This window comes from Temnothorax nylanderi, unplaced genomic scaffold (assembly GCF_030848795.1).
Source record: "Temnothorax nylanderi isolate EJ_2023f unplaced genomic scaffold, tnyl_v1.0 TNYL_tig0005_pilon, whole genome shotgun sequence".
Lineage (NCBI taxonomy): Eukaryota > Metazoa > Arthropoda > Insecta > Hymenoptera > Formicidae > Temnothorax > Temnothorax nylanderi.
Window position 1 is genome coordinate 2,094,751 of NW_027249067.1, and position 19,391 is coordinate 2,114,141.

General features: G+C 33.5%; 1 protein-coding gene, 1 long non-coding RNA gene and 1 pseudogene across 2 annotated transcripts; 2 read left to right on the forward strand and 1 right to left on the reverse strand.

The window, feature by feature from the left end:
* The first annotated feature begins 873 nt into the window (after positions 1-873).
* Positions 874-3,556, forward strand: LOC139776369 (uncharacterized). The gene is made up of 3 exons (XR_011719060.1): positions 874-985; positions 1,085-1,147; positions 3,223-3,556. It is a non-coding gene; the product is annotated as an uncharacterized lncRNA (long non-coding RNA).
* Positions 3,557-9,477: 5,921 nt separating this feature from the next.
* Positions 9,478-10,634, forward strand: LOC139775269 (uncharacterized). The gene is made up of 2 exons (XM_071711144.1): positions 9,478-9,637; positions 9,991-10,634. The coding sequence occupies exons 1-2, from the start codon at positions 9,584-9,586 to the stop codon at positions 10,399-10,401; spliced, it is 465 nt and encodes a 154-aa protein (XP_071567245.1). The 5' UTR covers positions 9,478-9,583; the 3' UTR covers positions 10,402-10,634.
* Positions 10,635-16,470: 5,836 nt separating this feature from the next.
* LOC139775278 (uncharacterized) lies at positions 16,471-18,122 on the reverse strand (annotated as a pseudogene).
* Positions 18,123-19,391: the final 1,269 nt, after the last annotated feature.

Below are 19,391 nucleotides of genomic sequence, written 5' to 3' on the forward strand. Positions count from 1 at the left end.
TGCATCATTATGTCCGAGAATCCAAGCGACAAAGCGACATTGACGTTCTAGACTGACCGAGACGATTGTTATTATAGCTGTGAAAATCTATGTAGTAGGAGAATAGTTAGAAAATACTTGATTCAATTAATACAAAACAGTGTTGCACCTGCTAGTATCGCTCATTCTTTTAAAAAATTTGTATTGATCTATATAATATTAAATTAAAAATATAGAAAAGAACAATCAGCAGTGCTCATCAGATACTTCTAATCGACAATAAATAAAATCAAATTTTATTGATATCTATCCTCTAGATTTATATCCTATTTGTGTGGTAATGAAAAGTTAACGATGCGGTTTTCAATCTTGTGGAAGATCGTTGAAAATGCACGGTGGAAATTATAGTCATGCAAAAACACGATCACGAATATTCCTATTTGCCATCATTATCTATATTATAATTTAAAAATAAAAATATTACTTAAAAATGTTTTGTCAAAGAAAATTTGATAGACATTTCTGAAAATAGATAACGTTAATAAAAAAATTAAAACAAAATTATAAAAATTAAATAATATTTTGAAAAGTTAATTATATTCTAGAATATTTATATAAATATAAAATTTTTAATAACTTTATAATGTTTTGGTAAGAAATAATTCTATATAATATTCAATTTAGTTTGCTCAATAAAATATTTATTTCTGAAAAAATTAGAGTTCTTGAATTTTTTACACAAATTATACATCTATTTTTAGACAAGTGTGCATACAGAAAAGTGCAAAATTAAGATAAAAATTGCTTAATTATTGCACAAATGATGGCTCTGTTGCGATTATTCATATCTATATATGACGTCAGCAATAGTATATATAGGTACGTCTTACGGAAATAACATACGGTAGTATCGTTAGCTTTTTCCCAGGTGCATCAGACCCTCATACGGTAGTAGATATTCTATTCTCGCTGAGTTTCTGAGTTATCAATCGTCTTAGCACATTAAGTAAATATACACATTGTTTTTAAAAACTTTTAACTTTTAACATATATATTAACATATATTATTATTTCACTGTATTTTTTGCAATTATTTGGTTTGCAGCAAAAAGAGATCAAGGAAAAACAAGGAAAGAAATCGCTTAAAATGTCTTTGTTGAAATATCTTGTAAGTTCTATTCAGTAATTATTATTTAAGGAGGTACATACACCTAGAACGACGGAAAAGAGAGTCACTTTTCTAAATTTTTTTAAGAAAAATACCCAGGTAGAACAGCAAGTCACAATAAAGTCAAAATGATATCAAAATGACGACAAAGCGACGATTTTTTGTCATTTTACCATCATTTTACCATTATTTTATCATTTTGACGTCTTTTGTAACTTTCTGTTCTACCTGCAGAGTATAAGATCTATTAATATAAAGTTTTATTATTAAAAAACATATGTATTTTAAAACATTTTTAAATTTGTATATTGTGACACTTTTTAAAATGGCATGGCGGTGCTACAGCAGTTGACATCAAAAGCATCACAAACCGACTTTAAAAAATGGTACCAGCCGAGATAGCCAGAAAGAACGCATCTGCGATAAAAAAGTTTTTCTTAAAGTAAATGCAAATATCTTTTCAACGTTTTAAAAAATTTTTATTCCAAACAAAATGACAGATGTTTAAAATAGACGCATCAATTTTACTCGCAAATTTTTATCATTAATTTTGCAATTGCATACAAAGAAATGTATAAAATAAAAAACCCTTACGATGCTAAAAGCAATTTAATATGTAGAGTAAACATATAAAATTTCAAATAAATTAATTGCAGATGCGTTTTTCGTGGTTATTTCGGCTGAGATATATCTGGTACCGATTTGAGAAACACGGTTTCAAAAAATGCGCATTTAAAGTTTTAAATTAAGTTTAATGTGACTTAACAACAATGTGTTTTACCTTACTCAGATTTATCCATCCATTGCTGGTATATACAATAAACGAATAAACCTTCAGCACTAAAAAATAAAGGTATTAAAGATAATTGAGGAAAAACATTATTTTACGGTCTGAATTTTGGTAGTCTAATAATATTATTCATATGTGAATTTTATGTACATTTCTTCGCTTTAGCAAGTCACGCTCTGTTACAAACAGTCTTGAAACTTAGTCTCTAACTAAACTATATAGTATGGTACAATCACATTTTAAATTAAAAATAAATTTAATAGTACCAATATACATCTTAAATTATAGGAGATACACGAATATAAAAGATACATAATTTTTATCTTAGGTGTATGTACCTTTTAAACTGATACAACTTCTGTAAGTTAATAATGTCGAATGTACTTCAAAAAATCTATAATCTTTGTCAACTTTTTCACGTCGTATTTTCATTAATAATGATGATGCTGGTGCAGAGTTATGCTCAAGGAATATCAAATGTCGGTCGGCAGTTGGAGAGGGGCCGGATGGGCGGAGGTGGTACCTCCTCCTCCAGGAAGTAATCGTTATAAACTCAAAAAGAATTCATCTTTTCAAATTCTTTATGAATTCGCGTAATTTGTTCGAAATAAACTAAAAAAAATTCCTTTTTGATATTTTAACAAGACCGCGAGCACTAATAAAGCGCGCTGTCGCGACGCGGCTGCCATGCGCCAGTACATTCTCGTAAGCAAAAATCCTCACGCGCAAAGATAAAAGGCACTTGGCCCTAATATTCTTCGCTGCGGATCAGCTTAATGATACCTCCGGTATCGCACAGTGCAGAGATGGCAAAATGCATTAGTACATTTTATGTTCTTTCTGATGCAGAAACTGTTTTTGAATAAATCATGAAGGATTCTTTCTTATTCTTCTTCAAATACAAAGGACATTTCTTTTTCTAGTCCATAAGAAATCGGAATGAATTTGAAATAGCGCTTAGTTAAAGCTCCATTGAAATACTATCTAAGCATAATTTCGAATTAATTGCGAATTCTTACGGAGTAGAAAAGAATTCTTTTTGAATCTGACGAAAAACTCAGGCGACATAAAAATAAATTTCTTTTGAACTCCTAAGAGTGCTTTTAAAGCAGAAATGATATGGAAAAAGAATTTACTTTATAATTCGGGAATTCAAAAAGAATTCTTTTTCAACTCTCTTTCCTATTTAGTACGTACGCGCGCGTTTCTACGCTAGGATACCTAATAAATATCATATTTTTACAATAAGAAATGCACTCATTGTTAATACCGATTTATTTTGTAGCTTTTACATTGCAACAAAGGTCACTCTCCGCGCAAAATGATAAGGCCAGCAAAGATCAGTAAGCCCTTTTTAGGGGCAAAAATGAGTAGCATTTGGACTGAGCTAGCACCGAGAAATAATTACTGGACAGGCTATTCTAACTTGGACTCTGGAACTAAGACAACGTTACTTCTTGCGTCTATTCTTCTCTCGCTTCAGTTCTATGAACAACTGCATTAATCTTTAATTATAAAATATGATATTTTCTGTGCATTTATAAATATATCTTGTTTGGGTATAACTTTAGTTGGTGGTGGGCTAACTGTTAAATAAAATAAAAGATCTATCAACATAATATTGTCTTAAATTTTATTTTATTTTACGCACATAACAAGACTATTATTAAATTGTAATTATATAAATGAGATACATGTCGTTGAAGAATTTTCTAAGAATGCATTTACATATACAAACTATATATAAACAATAGATCGTAAAAAGTATAAATAACGTACAATTTATCATAGTAAGAATAAGAATTGAAAAATAAATCAAGTTCTGTGCCGGATATAACAGTGTCTGAAAAATAATGTTATATCCACTCTTTGTCTATACATCTAGCTTGCAAGAATATTATTACGTATCCTTTTCACTATTCGATCGACTGACCTCACTATTCGAACTCGGTCATTACTTTGCTTCCAATAAAACAAATATACATAATATTGCATTAATTCTAGATATTATTAGGAATATTCCGCGTTAATTTCGAATAGGTCGAAGTCCTTTCCTTAAATATCTTATCGCAGGCCAGATGTAGGAGTTGTATAGTACCCCAGAAACAGTTGTCAAATTTATCGGCGGTTTCGTAATGGAGACTACGTCTTCAATATTGTTTCACCTTTAGCATTAAATTAGCTTATTGTTAGATTATTGTCGCGTTTCGAGGGACATTCGGAGGCGATCGCCTACAGTTGCAGACGGTAATAATGGCGGTGATCGCGTAAAACAGTTGCCAAACGATAAGCGACTGGTTAAGAAGCAGTTAAATGCAAGTAATTAGCTATAGTGATGACAAAGTTAGGCGGAACGCAGTGCGTTTTATTTGCTGAATTATAGTATGCGAACGTGTATAATAATTATTCGTCCGTAATAATAATCGGCATCGCGCTTTATCGCTCTCGGAATGACTAATGACTAGTAATGACTCAATGTTATATAATAAAATGTTACGCTTTGTCACTCGCTTTTTTAAATGTACTTGGAATATTTGTCTAAAATTGTATAATTTGTCGTGGTACGTGGTACGCGGTCCAGTGCTTTATTTTATTTTTTATTCAATTAAATATTATATCATCACATTTGATCTGCATGATTTATCTTATAATAAAAATATTTTATCATGAAACCAATTGCATACGAATTCACGTAGATGTCACAGTTTTTTCTCAACGGACCATAAATCTGACAATGAGAAGTGACTCTGCGCGTCACAAAGATCAAATTTAAAATTGATATCTGTTTGATAATGGCCTCGAGCGACGCGTTATGTATGCGAGAAGCAGATTACAGGGGCGGTAGGAAAACGGACGCGATCGTAACGAGAATAGATGGAAAACCAATGGTCGACCTCTTGAAATCGATAAGATGATAATAAAATGTGTGTGTGTGTGTGTGTGTGTGTGTTAATCCATATTTTATATCTATAAGTTAATCTATACGTATGTATATTAAACTTGTTTACATGGCTTATTTCCAAAGAATTCTTTACATCCCTAGTATCTCTATTATGTTTAATTATTATAACAATCCTTAGTCTTTTAAAAAAGCAAATAGCCAAACAAGTAGCATATAAGACTATGGCAATATTAAGAAATTATTAAATATATTTTATATACGCATGTAAGGATAATAAATTGTCTCATATGTATTTCCGTTTACGTAACTTTAATAATTAACTGGATTTAGCATTAGTATCCGCTAGCGTTTACTGAGATATTATTATTCTTTATGTACGTCAATTCATTATTTTGTATTTTAGGTTGTATTTTAGAAGATCTCTACATAAAGTAATAGCCTATAAATTTTATTATATTTATTTTATTTACATATATTATACATGTTTTACGTTTGGATGAATTCTAACACACGTAAGAATGTTAGAATATGTGTTAATTCATAAATCTTTGAATTTCTACAGTTATCATAAATTACATTAAGTCTTAAGTAAAGATTTTTTTACATAATCTCCTTGAAATTAATTACAATTAAACTTTGGTTACGCGTTTCCACTTCTGAAGTTTGTCCACAATAAATCTTTTTTCAGAGATAAATTCTCGATGTGAAATAACTCTGTAACTATCGACATTTTGATGTCCAAATGGCTACCATTCTTTTCAATTTAGTCTCAGTTTTCGACAGACAAAGGGTGACCATTAGAATGCTTCGTGTGCGCCTTGTGTACCGCTGTAGAAAAAGACAATAAAATTTATTTATTTCAAGTAGAAACAAAAACTCACAAATTCTACGTCACGCGGAAAATACGCAACAACTTTTGAAACCGCAAAAATAAAATATCAACACTTAATATACATATAACATTAAGCAATATTGAAGCTCTATACGCACACGAATATTTTAACGTATCTCAGAAAATTATCGCTCAAGAGATTTCTGAATGGTTCTCAATAACGTGTGAACATTCTGCAATATTTCAACATTCGAGATATTTTTTGCAGTTGAAAAATATGATCGCAAGTTTCGTACAAATTTTATGAAGAAGCCTGGCAAGATCCGGTATCATGGGACCATTAATCTTCGTCTGGCACCGTCCTTTGCCGTCAGATTAGGATCTTCCTTAGATTCTCCCTATATCTCTCGCAATGGCGTAACGAAAAGGCAAACATTAAAAGAGTCTCTCGACGAATATAAGCTCCTTGGAGGGTAGTTGATTTAATATTAAAGTTAATATTACCGTCGAGATTAAGTCTCGGAGTGAATATTCAACTATAATTAACACATATAATTTTGCGTTTTGATAATAAATCTTGATAATAATTCGGACGAATAATAATTAATTACTTTCTAGAAAATATCTGGATTCATAATAATATATATGTATTTGCCTTCGAAACTCTATCTTTCTGTACAACCATTTAAGCGAGTAATTATAAAAAAAAATTATTCGCTCGCAGATATCACATGTAGATTTAAATACAGATTGAATTATCGCGTAATTAACCGTGAATCAAGATTAAATCATTTCGTGGCGAAATTTTTTTATCTTAATTGTTACGGAACTTTCTCTTCTTCTTATTCGATTTCCGGGAATCTCCGATATCGAAGCGGAGAATCGACGTAATCTTTCGTGTCATTGTTTGCGTATTATAGAAAGATCCTCTTTTTTTTTAACGGGGTGTAAACGGATAAATTCAAGCATTCGTTTGACGCCCAAGTTTAAGTTGTCGGGCTTATCGGCATGCAGTTAAAGACGTTATCAGTGATGCCGGTCGCTGCAGGAGAACTCACGAACGCCTCGAATGCTTGCGATCCTCCTTCGCTTCGTGACCGCGATACACCGTTATCTCGCGGGAGGTTTTGTTTAAGAGAACATGCAATCGCGCATGCAGCCTATCTTAAATTCAGATTTTATAAGCGGATTCTCGAATTCTCAAACGTTTCTCATTACAAATTGAATACAGTAGATACACGTACGTTTTGCGATAATACGCGCATTTTTAATTATACATTTTTTATCAAATATTATATCTACTATTATTCGAATTATAAGAGTAAGCAAAATAGAATGAATTGTCTTAGAGACTGGAAATATAAAAAAAATATGTATACATGAATTTTAGCAGCTCATTATTGTCCGTCAGAATTTCCGGCGATATCCTGGAACGAGGATATTAATTTCAAGCGTTCCATCCCGTACATTGTTGACGGCTGCAATGCTGAGTGCATTAGAGCAAAGTGCATCAGGTCCATTGCGTTATGCCATTATGAGGATTACCAGTGGGAAATATCTCTCCTGTTTTTCTCCGCATCCGCGTAAAATTGTCTGGTTAATTGTATTTCACTGTTACCCCCGCGCGGTTTGTTGTCTCGGTTGAGCGTACGTGCACCGAGAAAAATACGCCGATGTGTACTACAGAATTGCTCGTTAGCTTTACGTGCCTCCGCTGTAAGCAAGATCAAAAATCACGAATGCGCAACATCCACGTGAACGTTTTATCAATATGCAATATTTATATATCTACAGGATGTTCCAAAACATTGGCGGAAAGTAAACATGTTTAAATTGAACGACGAGTAATATTCCGTTATTTATCGGTGCTTCGAAATTAATCTAAATATTCTAAATCATTATCAGCAAATCCATATTTCTCATTTTACTCACATAATTATGAAATTATTCGTATTTTGAAACGTTTACATTTTCTATCCAAATGATTTATATGCGATTGATGAATCTAATAAACTGAAAATAAATAAGCACTGAAATCTAAAAGTATTTGTACTTGATTTAAATTTTATCGAGTATATCTTATACCGTTAATAACATTAATTAATACCTTTAATGTTTTTTTATACAAACACGCAAAAGGAGCAATTTAATTAAAATTGAATTGAATTGATTTTTTCCGAATAACTGATTATCAAAAGCGAATAAGCATAAACAGTTCTCTCAAAGCAGAAACAATAAAAATATATGGATGGCTCGATTAAATCGCTGATACCAAATTAATGATTCCAGCAGAAGTTATTCATGTCATTTTCGTTCGGCTATCTATCGCATATTTTGCAAATTTGACATTTTCCACATTTTCCACGTAACTGCCTTCGTTCCTCGCGTTATCACGATTGCGATTCTGAGATACCCGATAACTATGATACAAAGGCAGTTTGAGAATAAAAGAAGACCTCGTTATTCGGTGTTGACATCCCGTAATGCAACATCGTCGCATAATGCAAGTCTCGTTCATGTGGACTCTCACATATTCATATCATTGTGAAAATAGCTCATTGTGAAAATTAACTGACTGTGTAGATCGTCGAATTCTGTCGTCATTTTCAATAATTAAGTACTATTTATAATTTTTTGTAGTGACGTAGTTTTCCATGTATAATACGTAAAAAGAATAATATATTATTCTTATAAAATAGCACTGGCAAAAAGCTGTAGTATGATAATGTAATAAAACGTTAAAAAATCTAATTAAATTAATCAATTAAATTGATCAATTTTTCCTTAATATATTATTCTGGACACTATTTTTTACATTTTCTTAATTTGCAACATTAAATATCTTAGTAATTAAACGTGGTATTTACTGTAATTATATAACTGTTTTTGCATAAAATAATATTCAGCTTTCTGTAATTAGTAATCTTTATTAAAATAATATGCGAATCCCATTATTGGATGGTAATTAACTCTGTAATGATATGATAAAAGACACTTTTACACATTTATGCGCTGTTACACATATATGTATGATATTTCTCAATATTTTCAAATTAGGATTCGATAAAAAGAGAGAAATATCTCTTTATAAGCCTTGAAATGTGAGCAGTGATGCAAGTTTGTAGCAGTACAGAGAGAACGAGAGAAAGAGAGAGAGAGAGAGAGAGAGAGAGAGAGAGGAGGGGGGGGTTGTCCTAATTAAAATTTGCAATAACCGAGCACCTCCGAATGTTATGCGCTCTGGAAGGCTACATGTATCGAAATTCTATAGATTCTACTTCATGTGCTTTCAAAAATAGAAGAATTATTTAGCAAAGTTATTATGTTCGCATTTTTTATTACATAACATCGTCTACGATTATTTATTGAATAACTTGTTATAATCATTTTACTTCATAAATTTTCTGAAATGGATTAATAAATGTATTAAATATAATAATTATGTACGAAATTATTTATTATAATGATAATTATGATGTACATTAAATATTTGAATCCTTCCAATCTTTTACAATTCTTATTTTTCTCGCATATGGCTTTTACTTTACATATATACCAACTTATTTTAATTCGACTCGGTATTTCGTTTATATGAATGCATTTCAAGGACACGCCGAAACGTGAGATCATCGCACGCGAGACCGATTAAGACCATCTTGCTTACGTTATCGCCTGTTCATTGCAATCATAATCGTGCGAAGTACCCGAAACCGATAAACCGGGACGAGACATATCAATGTTTAAAGATACTTCGGGATACGGATTTTGCACAAAGGAATACACAGCCTCCGCATATAAAAGGACATTCTCGAACGAAAAAAATTAGTTTCGTGCAATTAACAATTCAGTACAAGTACTGAAGTCGTACGTTTTGCATTTACACAAGACGTTACTTGAGTTTAATTTCTCATCATGGCTCAAAGTCACGTCATTTCTGCGATCTTCCTGACGCTCGTTTCTGCAAATGTACGTAAATATATACTACGTCTAATAACAATGTTCTAAAATATACAAACTAATTGCAAATTAAATTAATAAACTTATATATAAATTCTAATAATATATTTAAATTCAATTGACAACGTGTGAACTTGTGTTATTGTAAATAATAATAGCTTTGTATTAATTACATTCATTATAAAATTCTGTTAAATAGAAAAAGATTATTATAATCAATAATTGTAATATCGTACATAGTTTATTTATGCTATTTATAGCTATTACATATATTATTGTAGATACTGTACCTATATATTATTCACATTAATTTTTTAATTTAAGGCTGTACTTATTAACAATATTTTGCACGATTATTACAGATGATACAAGGAGGAGTAATACCAGCACAATTGTTCCACGAAGAAACATTTCCCAATCTTGTGAACCTTGTAGGTATACCCAGGGTTGGTGAGTTATCTCATAATTTTGCGACATCAGCGGCTAGTGCAGCATCAAGTGCTTTCAACGGCTTCAAAACGTACGTTGATAACTTCCGTACCGGTTTGGGCCAACATATAGAAATTCCACCTAGTTATCCTGTATTGCACCGTTTCGTGCACGGAGAATCATGGCCGAATGTTGCCGGGAGTCCAGCAGTGGGAGTTGTTCCTAGCCGTTTAGTAGCGCCAGGCTTTTTAGGAGGCCGCGTTGGTAATAGTGGTGCCGCTTCCGCTGGAGCTGCAAGTTCTGCTGCATCCGGGGGATTAGCACAGCGTTACAATCCACTTTAAAATATCGCTGAAACATTATATTATACGCCAATTAATATGCATAATATACAATGCAATAGATTTATACAATGCCCTTAATATGCTTACTGATAGTAAGTTGAATTAAGTACATCAATATAATAAAATGAATTAATTTCAAGTAACATGTAATTTCAACATTTGTTAATTACACAATAGTTGTAAGATACTTGTTTCTTGATGTAAAATAATAAAATATTATTTTCTTATTTATATACGCTGAAGTATTATTAATCATGTGCCAATTGTTATATACATATCCTATTAACTTCATCCAGCTATAACTTTTTATTCCGTCTGTCCTTTAATTCAAATTTATTTGTGAATTTTATATAACTATAAAGAAGCAAATTTTCTAGCTTAAAACAATTAAATATTAATATTGATTTATCACAAAACAAATATATTTACGTTTAATACGAGATATGTAATCTGAGTGACAAGAAAAATACACGAGTATTGTTGAATACACTGGATCAACAACAGATATTAACGTTTATTGTTCTGGAATTATAAAATAACTTTATTTATTTATTTATTCATATGCTTTAATATAAGCTGGTCTAACGATAAAGCTTTTATTAAACCCTTCTTCCGTGTACAAAGGTAAATCGTGATTTACGTGCCATATACGATAAATTTATAGACATACTCTTGCTGCTTGTTTAAATTAATCCTAATATTAATCTGCGCATTCTGCTCCAGTACACGTTGATAATAAAAGTCCAGATTATAGCGGAGAAAAATTGTAAATGCGTATGCTGGCGTGCTGTTCCTACTTCCAGCAGTTAGAAGGAATTTATACTTGAAAGGGACAAACAATTCTAGAATCGCGTCGCGTGTAAAAGCTCAAAGTAATTCAACTAACCTAAGCATATTTACCTAATAAAAGCAGAATGTCGAGTTCTCGATGTAAGATTTATGTTGCTTGTACGCTAGACTCGTATTATATTGACTTCTACATAAGCTACATGTTAATTACGCTATTTACATACAACCCATGCAATCAGTTTCAATGATTTATTTTATAAATATTATATAAACAAATAATTTTACTTATTATTATTACAAAGTTGCAAAAGTTATGTAATTATGCATACAATAAATTAAACGTACTGCGCAATAAGAATTCATCGTTTTTTTCCATGAACAAAAATGACAGATATCGAAGCGTTTTAAATTCTAATTGGCACAATTATTGTGACAATTAGGTATATTACATATCTTTGAAGGTAACGGATAAGTATTGGGACAATTAGGTATATAGATACCACGTATCTTTGAAGGTAACAGATAAGTAAGTAATTAACAGTTATTAATGCTAACAAGTCGTTATTTTATCGTTCTTGCCATGAGTCATTTTTTTCTGACACATGTCCCAATCGTAATTATTTACATTTTGAATGTGTTAATTTAGCATTTTTTGTCATTTATTTTCTACCATTTTTCTCACTACTTGCTAAAAATTAAACACGAAAGCTTTTCAATAATCAACATAAGAAATTTTTGAAAGGTAAGATAATTGCCAATGGAAAACCATTGCAGCTGGTAGCGCAATTATCTAAATAGCGACATTACATATTAACGTGTGACAATTGTCACTTTATTAATATGTACGCAATTTCAATTCCAGTAAGTGTCATTGTTAGCACACTCCCTACGGACGCGATCAAATTAATAGTTGAAGAGAATTGCGGAATGCCGGGAATTTCTATTTAGCAGCATCGGATCAAGCATTGAATCTTTAATTGCAATAGCTCTCCGCGATAGCGTTATTTCCATACCAAACGTTTCTCGAGAGTATTTCTATATATTTCGTTGAACAATATTTTCCGTTACGAATTACGCAACGTTTCTACTTAAATAATAATATAATAAAGATTTTTTTTCTTCGATGCATTTACAACTAGCGCTGTTTTTGAAAGGGCAAGATTAAATTTAGATAAGTTTACCTATATTAGTGGTCATATGTAAATATATATACGTATATATGTATATGGAGTAGGAAACTTGATTGAAATGTAATGTGGTTGCGCCATCGCTATTACTATGTCTGTTGGATCAACGAGTCCAGCTCACGGATACTCGAGTCGTAATCACAATTAGAGCACGTACCGTAGAAATTCAAGAATCTGTATGTTGCTCTTATACAGGACACTATAGATATGTAGCTACCCGCGGATGATTTATCTTCCAATACCAAACTGATTGAGTGTATCACCTTATCGTCGTAAAGCAATACGAGAAAAATTAATACTAGTAACAAACGGCAAATAATATAGATTTTTAATTTATACTTTATGAAGCAAACTATACATAATAAAACGCGCGCAATAAATTGTATTGGCGCGAAGCATCGATGGCTGAAACTTATGAAAAAATAATTGTTTAGTGCTCATTTTTATTTTTAAATAATTTAATGTGAACTTAATATTGTATAACAAAGTTGTAATAAAGATAATATCGATCAGACATCAATTACAGGATATATTGCATATTCAGAAAAATTAGCTGGAAAATAACAAATTTGATAATTTTACTAATTATTTGAGTTCAAAAGATCAAGCTATAAAGATAGACATTATTTGTGCCTGTATGTTTTTGTGTGTATGTGTGACATAACGTATTATTCATGCAAAATCATGCAAGTAATTCAGACGTATTGTTAAACGCGTATTAAATCAATCTATTTCCAATTAAATAGTACCTATTATTTCGAGAGCATAATCGTATCGAGCGTAGGTATTATCATCGGCTACTATCACTGCGCGTTCATTCTTGTGTCCCATGTCAGCACGTCGAGTGATTTGAGAACAATATCAACGATGCATCCGTCCCGAATCAATGAGAACGGATACAGAGTTGCGTGTACGCGAATTTGCATAACTCGGTTCGTTTCGGACGTGTGGTGCATGGGTAGCTCGACGATTGGCGTTGTCGTGCGATTTCACGTAGCGTTATCGTGCAGTCCCTCTTTTCTGGATATGGAAAAAAAAAACGATTTGCGATGAGAAAAAAGTAAAACGTTATGCCATTAATATGTATTAATTTTCGCGTAGAGTACATTTTTAAATTACATTTTGAATAATTAGACATACGATTGAAATAATATTGAAATCAAATATACGAAAATTCAGTTTCATGAAAAATAAATCGAAAGTATGTTTATGGAAACTTGTTATTTATTTTAAATACAAAATCATCGTCGTTAACATTATTCAAAAACAGCTCGATTCATATTTCACGAGTGACGCAAAAACGCATTACGGACTAGTAGATTAAACTTTTCTCATCAAGTACGGCGACGACTAACAAGCGCCCCTTCGACCGCTCGGTTGATGAAGTACAATAAAGTTTGCACGCGCTTATGGGGATAACTTCGGCAAATGTATTTTTATGATGACTTTTTCAAGCCTCTTTCGCGAATTTGTCAGTTGCAATCTCACCGATTTTCTCCTAAACAATTCTTTTCATTATAAAGTAAAAAATATATAAATATAAGATTTATTAAAAAAAAGATTTTATTATTAAAAACATATGTATCATAAAAAAATTTTTGAATCTTTATGTTGCAAAACTTTTTAACTCTTTAAAAGAAGTTAAAAAAAATTCTTTTTCAATTCTCTTTGCTATCTGGTATATACGCGCGCGTTCCCACGCTAGGATATCTAATAAATATCATATTTTTACAATAAGAAATGCACCCATCGTTAATACCTATTTATTTTATAGGAAAATGTTCCTCAGAGTGGGATTGTGTTCAAAAGTGTTTTAATTAACAATAAAAGATCATATGGATATGCCGTAAAGAAGACAGTTTTGAATAAGAGGCAAAAATGAGTAGCATTTGGACTGAACTAATACCGAGCAATAATTATTGGACGGGCTATTCTAACTTGGACTCTGACTTGGAACTAAGTCACTTCTTGGAACAACGTTACTTCTTGCGTCTCTTCTTCTCTCGCTTCAGTTCTATAAACAACTGCACTAATCTTTAACTATATAAAATATGATATTTTCTGTGCACTTATAAATATATCATGTTTGGGGGGTATAATTTTACTTGGTGGTGGGCTAACTGTTAAATAAAATAAAATATCTATCAGCATAATATTAATTGTCTTAAATTTTATTTTATTTTACACACATAACAAGACTATTATTAAATTGTAATTACATAAATGAGATACATGTCGTTGAAGAATTGTGTAAGAATCCATGTACGAACTATACATAAACAATAGATCGTAAAATTATAAATAACGTATAATTTATCACAGAGAAAATAAAAATTAAAAAATAAATCTAGTCCTGTACCGGATATAACAATTTCTGAAAAATAATGTTATATCCACTCTTTGTCTTTTAGGTACATCTAGCTTGCAAAAATATTATTACGTATCCTTTTTACTATTCGATCGACTGTCCTCACTATTCGAACTCGGTCATTACTTTGCTTCCAATAAAACGAACATAATGTTGCATTAATAATTCTGGGTAATTATTAGTAATTACATAAATGAGATACATGTTAATTTCAGGTTTAGTTAGAGATATTTTCCTTATGTGCCTTATCGCAGGTTGGATGCAGGAGTTGCAATACTTTAGAAACAGTTGTATTTATCAGCAGTTTTGTAATAGAGACTACGTCTTCAATATTGTTTCGTCTTTATCAGTAAATTGGCTTAATTATTGTTAAATTAGTGCCGAATGTCCCTCAAAACGCGTTCTATATATTATAGAACTTATCTGCTCTATAATATCTCCGTGCTACGATAACATATTTTCCAGTTGGCGTGAAAAAAATTGGCACCGTCTCTTTATCAAGAAGCAGTGCGAACACAGCATTCAGCTGAGTCTATTATTATAGTCATAAATTAATACAATAGAAATGATTAAAAAATAAACATTGCCTTTTAAAAAGTATCATCAAAGTATCGTTATATGTTATCTATAAAATCTATAGTGCGATGTAATCTATTCTGAACTCAATTAAAAAACTAAAGGATCTTAAAAGGAGTCAGTATCACTCTATCGACATGTATAACTAATCTTGCTATTATTAACATACGCCACATGTTTACTCACACCTCTTGTATTTTGCCATACGACAGTGCCTTCAAAGTTTTCAATCTGGTGCATTTCTATAAAAATTTATACCTACTTATTACACGAGACTATATTTTTCTAAGCGATGGTTGAGCTGGTGTTTTTGAGATGGTAATGCGCGCGTGGACGCGTGGATATTGCCATAATTTTCGCGGCCACAAGCGCTAGATAGAAAACACGAGCGTGCCCGAACGGTGATGCGCCGGCATCGTTATAACACAGCGTCTTGCATTCGTCTGACCGTGATTAAAAATGGAGATTAAAGATCCGGAATGCGCAGAATGTCACGCGAATGTGCATCGAGAAAACGAGACGAAAAGGGAAATGCTTCGATATCCGCGCGATCACCCATTCCCTTTACGCGGGAGAATATGCGGCTGATTGGTATGGCGTTGAGGCAATTTCCGACAATTACCGGAGAAGGTGGACGGGTATCGTCGCGCAATAGAGACATTGGCACCAATGGCGGCACAATGGACCGCGAAATAGGGGCCGTTGACCGGCCGCACCAAGCCCTATTGGCTTCTAAGGAGATATTATACACGTCAAAACAATGGGTCCTGGTCGCTCGCATTTTACTCGTTTACAAATACTGTCGCACATAATGAGCTCTCAAGAGAATCGGAAACGGTTACGGTTCTTTAACATTAACTCTTATTTAATCATTACATGACATTTCATTACATGGCAGCATCTCTGTAAAAAGATATCGACCATATCCCATTATGCCCCGTGGTTCCGTTATGCCCCGGGGAGCTCTACATGAAATTAAAGAATGTTATTTCTTCATAATTCTTTCTTTTTAATGTTTAGAAAAACGTTTTCTTTTAGAGACACTAGAGTTCAATATATCGTGGATATATATATATATATATATATATATATAAATTTATATAAACTAACTATTAGAAGTGCATGTAGGAAGATGTAACAGGCAAAAAGTTTTGTTCCAGAAGTGCCATGCGTTTATTATTATTATAATATTAACATTATATGTATGAAACTTTATGTTATATACACATATAAGAAATATGATGGTGGGAAATATGCCAAATAACGAAAATTGTGATGCAGATCGTGATCGAGATTGCGGGTATCTGAGAGATCAGTCGCGAAGGTCCTTAGTTCATACTGCCGGGGTGATGTGAATTACCAGTGTCCAGACGCATATCCACGAACGATACCGCCTAATCCACCGTGTCCAGCAGCAATACTGCCGGATGGGCCAGCAATCAGAGCTGGAGCTGCGATAGGTCCGGCGAGAGCCGCTGGACCTACAGCAGGACCAGCAAGAACTGCTCCATAAGGACCTAAAAAATACAAAGAACCAGCTTGTACATTTGAAGTACATACGTACAACAAGCGACTCGAGCATTTTCAATGTTCCATATATAAAATAATAATTTCTTGAGCAAAAACTTTTTATATGTATATTCAAATTCACAAATTCAAAACAAGCAAATAATTATTTTGATCCACTTTGTATAATTGTGATTATAAAATATAATATAGAGATAAAATTCTAGAGATAAAATTCAGGGATATTGTTCGAATGATTAACATAAAACATATTTAAAAAGTTTGAAGATAAAGTTAGAAAGTCCGAATTAAATCTGCTTATCATTATGAAGCAGTATTATCGAGTTAAGAAATTACATAACAATTTTTTAGATTGAATAGTGGATTCAATAAAATGTAAATCAGATAAACAAGGTTTCGTAATTTTTACAGAATCAAAAAAGATCAACGTTAAAATCTGAATTATTATAGAGTAATAAACGCTGGCAATACGTTACATTAGAACGACGTAACCATTGTTCGCTAATAATGGCCCTAGTAAGATAAAATATGCATTGCAGTTTGTCGGTTAATTATTAAAATCATGTTCATACAGCACACACGCACAATACCGTCAATACTGTCATATATTAAACTGCTCACATTTTTTAAGTTCTTTTGAAATTTTTGAAATAAAGCCTCTTTAACGAGGAATGATTAATAATAGGGAGTTTTTGCAATACCGTCTTTCAGATACCGTAACCGTATCTGAATTGTTCAGATACATTCACTATGTATCTGAACAATTGAGATACGGTTACCGTGTCTGAAAGACGGTATTGCAAAAACTCCCTAATATCTGTAAAGTTATCTCACAGTTCATTAGCGTTCGCTTGATAATAACAATTGATTGTGGCTTACCGTAAGCAGGCCATCCCAAAGCTGGTGCCGCATAGCCAAGAGCCGGGCCGACCACTGCCGCATGCCCAGCGACGCTACCGGAAACGACCGACGGTCCAGCTACAGCACCAGTGACGACAGCACCACCATCGACCGCTCCGGATATGCGCGCGGGTCCAACCACCGGACCGGCAAGTACGGACGGTCCATTAATGGGACCTGTAAGAGCCGCGGGTCCTAGAATCGGTCCGGCTAACGCGGCACCGTGGCCCAAGTAGCCTGACGGCGCCGCGGTTGCCACCGACAGAGCCGCTACGAGGAGAACCGCGACCAGGGAGCACATAACGAAAAGGGGAGTAATCGGTGGTTGCTGCTACAAAATTTGCCTCGGTGGCTGAGGTGGATGTGGCTGTCATCGACCGGTGTCCATCACTCTTTTATAGGGGCATTGTCTCCCCGTCGGGCCCCAACCCGTACGCTCCCGCCAACCCCAAGGGCGGGGCATAGGACACGCCAAACATTCTCCGCGAGCTGAGGTGACGTTTCGACGATTTATCAGCGTTAAGTCAGTTCACCGTGTAGTGACACTAGAGTACACCTAATGTCTCACCTCGCTGCAAGTCAAGTTATGCGGCTCGAGGGTCACGCCGCTCTATTTTAACGCATCCGTTTACGGTCTCGCGCGTTACATTGGTCTTGGTCTATTCGCGCAATCGGTAGCAGCAACAACAATAGATCAGATCGATATCTTGATATAATATTTACTCCTAGCTCACTAAGCGAACAATCATAGATGTGATTGACGTACATTATAGCTTGTTCAAAAGCAAATGACAGAATTTATCTAAACAATGTGCTGCATTGATTTCTAAATCTTATTATTTCATCTGCTTCTTCGTAAAAACGTATATCATAAATGATAAAGAGAGCACTGCGCGAAAAAAAATTATCAACGACTATCGTAATGTATTATTTATTATGCAACATCAATATGTACTTCGTAACAGCCGTCGAAGATCGTTAAAGGATAAGATGACTACTTATCGCGAGTCCTCCAGTCATCAACGACCTTGAAACTAAAGACGATTCGCGTATCCTATCGCGTGTCCTCTTCCTGCTTTCTCTCAGCTCGTAGGCAGGCACGTGTCTGTCGCCATTAGACGATTACGTTGCGCATTGTATTGTGCATTCGTATAGGCGAGGCACGGGTTGCATTGCCCACGCGTCATCCGAGCTTAGCAGATTGTCGCCAGGAATGAGGGCTCCATTGTTGTCGGATATGAGTGTACGTGCCCAGCCGCGCGACGATATACCATCAAGTTCGCGGCAGATCGCAGACGCGGTGCCAGGGATCGTTTGCAGTGCCATTATCGGACGTCATACACAGACCCCCGAATGTAAAAATGACTGCTGATTGAGCAATACGGAAACTCTTTCACCAGCTTTTTCCATCGTCATTCCGTCTGTCGAATGGTAAATTCGAAAGAACTGCATCTGCTGTGTTTGGACGTGAAAAATACAATGAACGCGAAAGTTTATTAACTTGGATATCTCGTCAATTTCCTCCATCGTGATTTCTTTCTTCTCGAGGAAACGGGAAATGCATTGTGTTCCTTATGTTATGACGTAGATCAGCGATCTACAAAGTTTCTCGGTTACGAAACCATTTTTACACAAGTGGAATT

What these genes read in the sequence shown, in the direction of transcription:
- LOC139775269 (XM_071711144.1), top strand. Translation starts at nt 9,584, where the DNA reads ATGGCTCAAAGTCACGTCATTTCTGCGATCTTCCTGACGCTCGTTTCT. An exon ending in TGACGCTCGTTTCTGCAAAT is followed by an intron (nt 9,638 to 9,990) that starts GTACGTAAATAT and finishes CGATTATTACAG; the next exon opens with ATGATACAAGGAGGAGTAAT.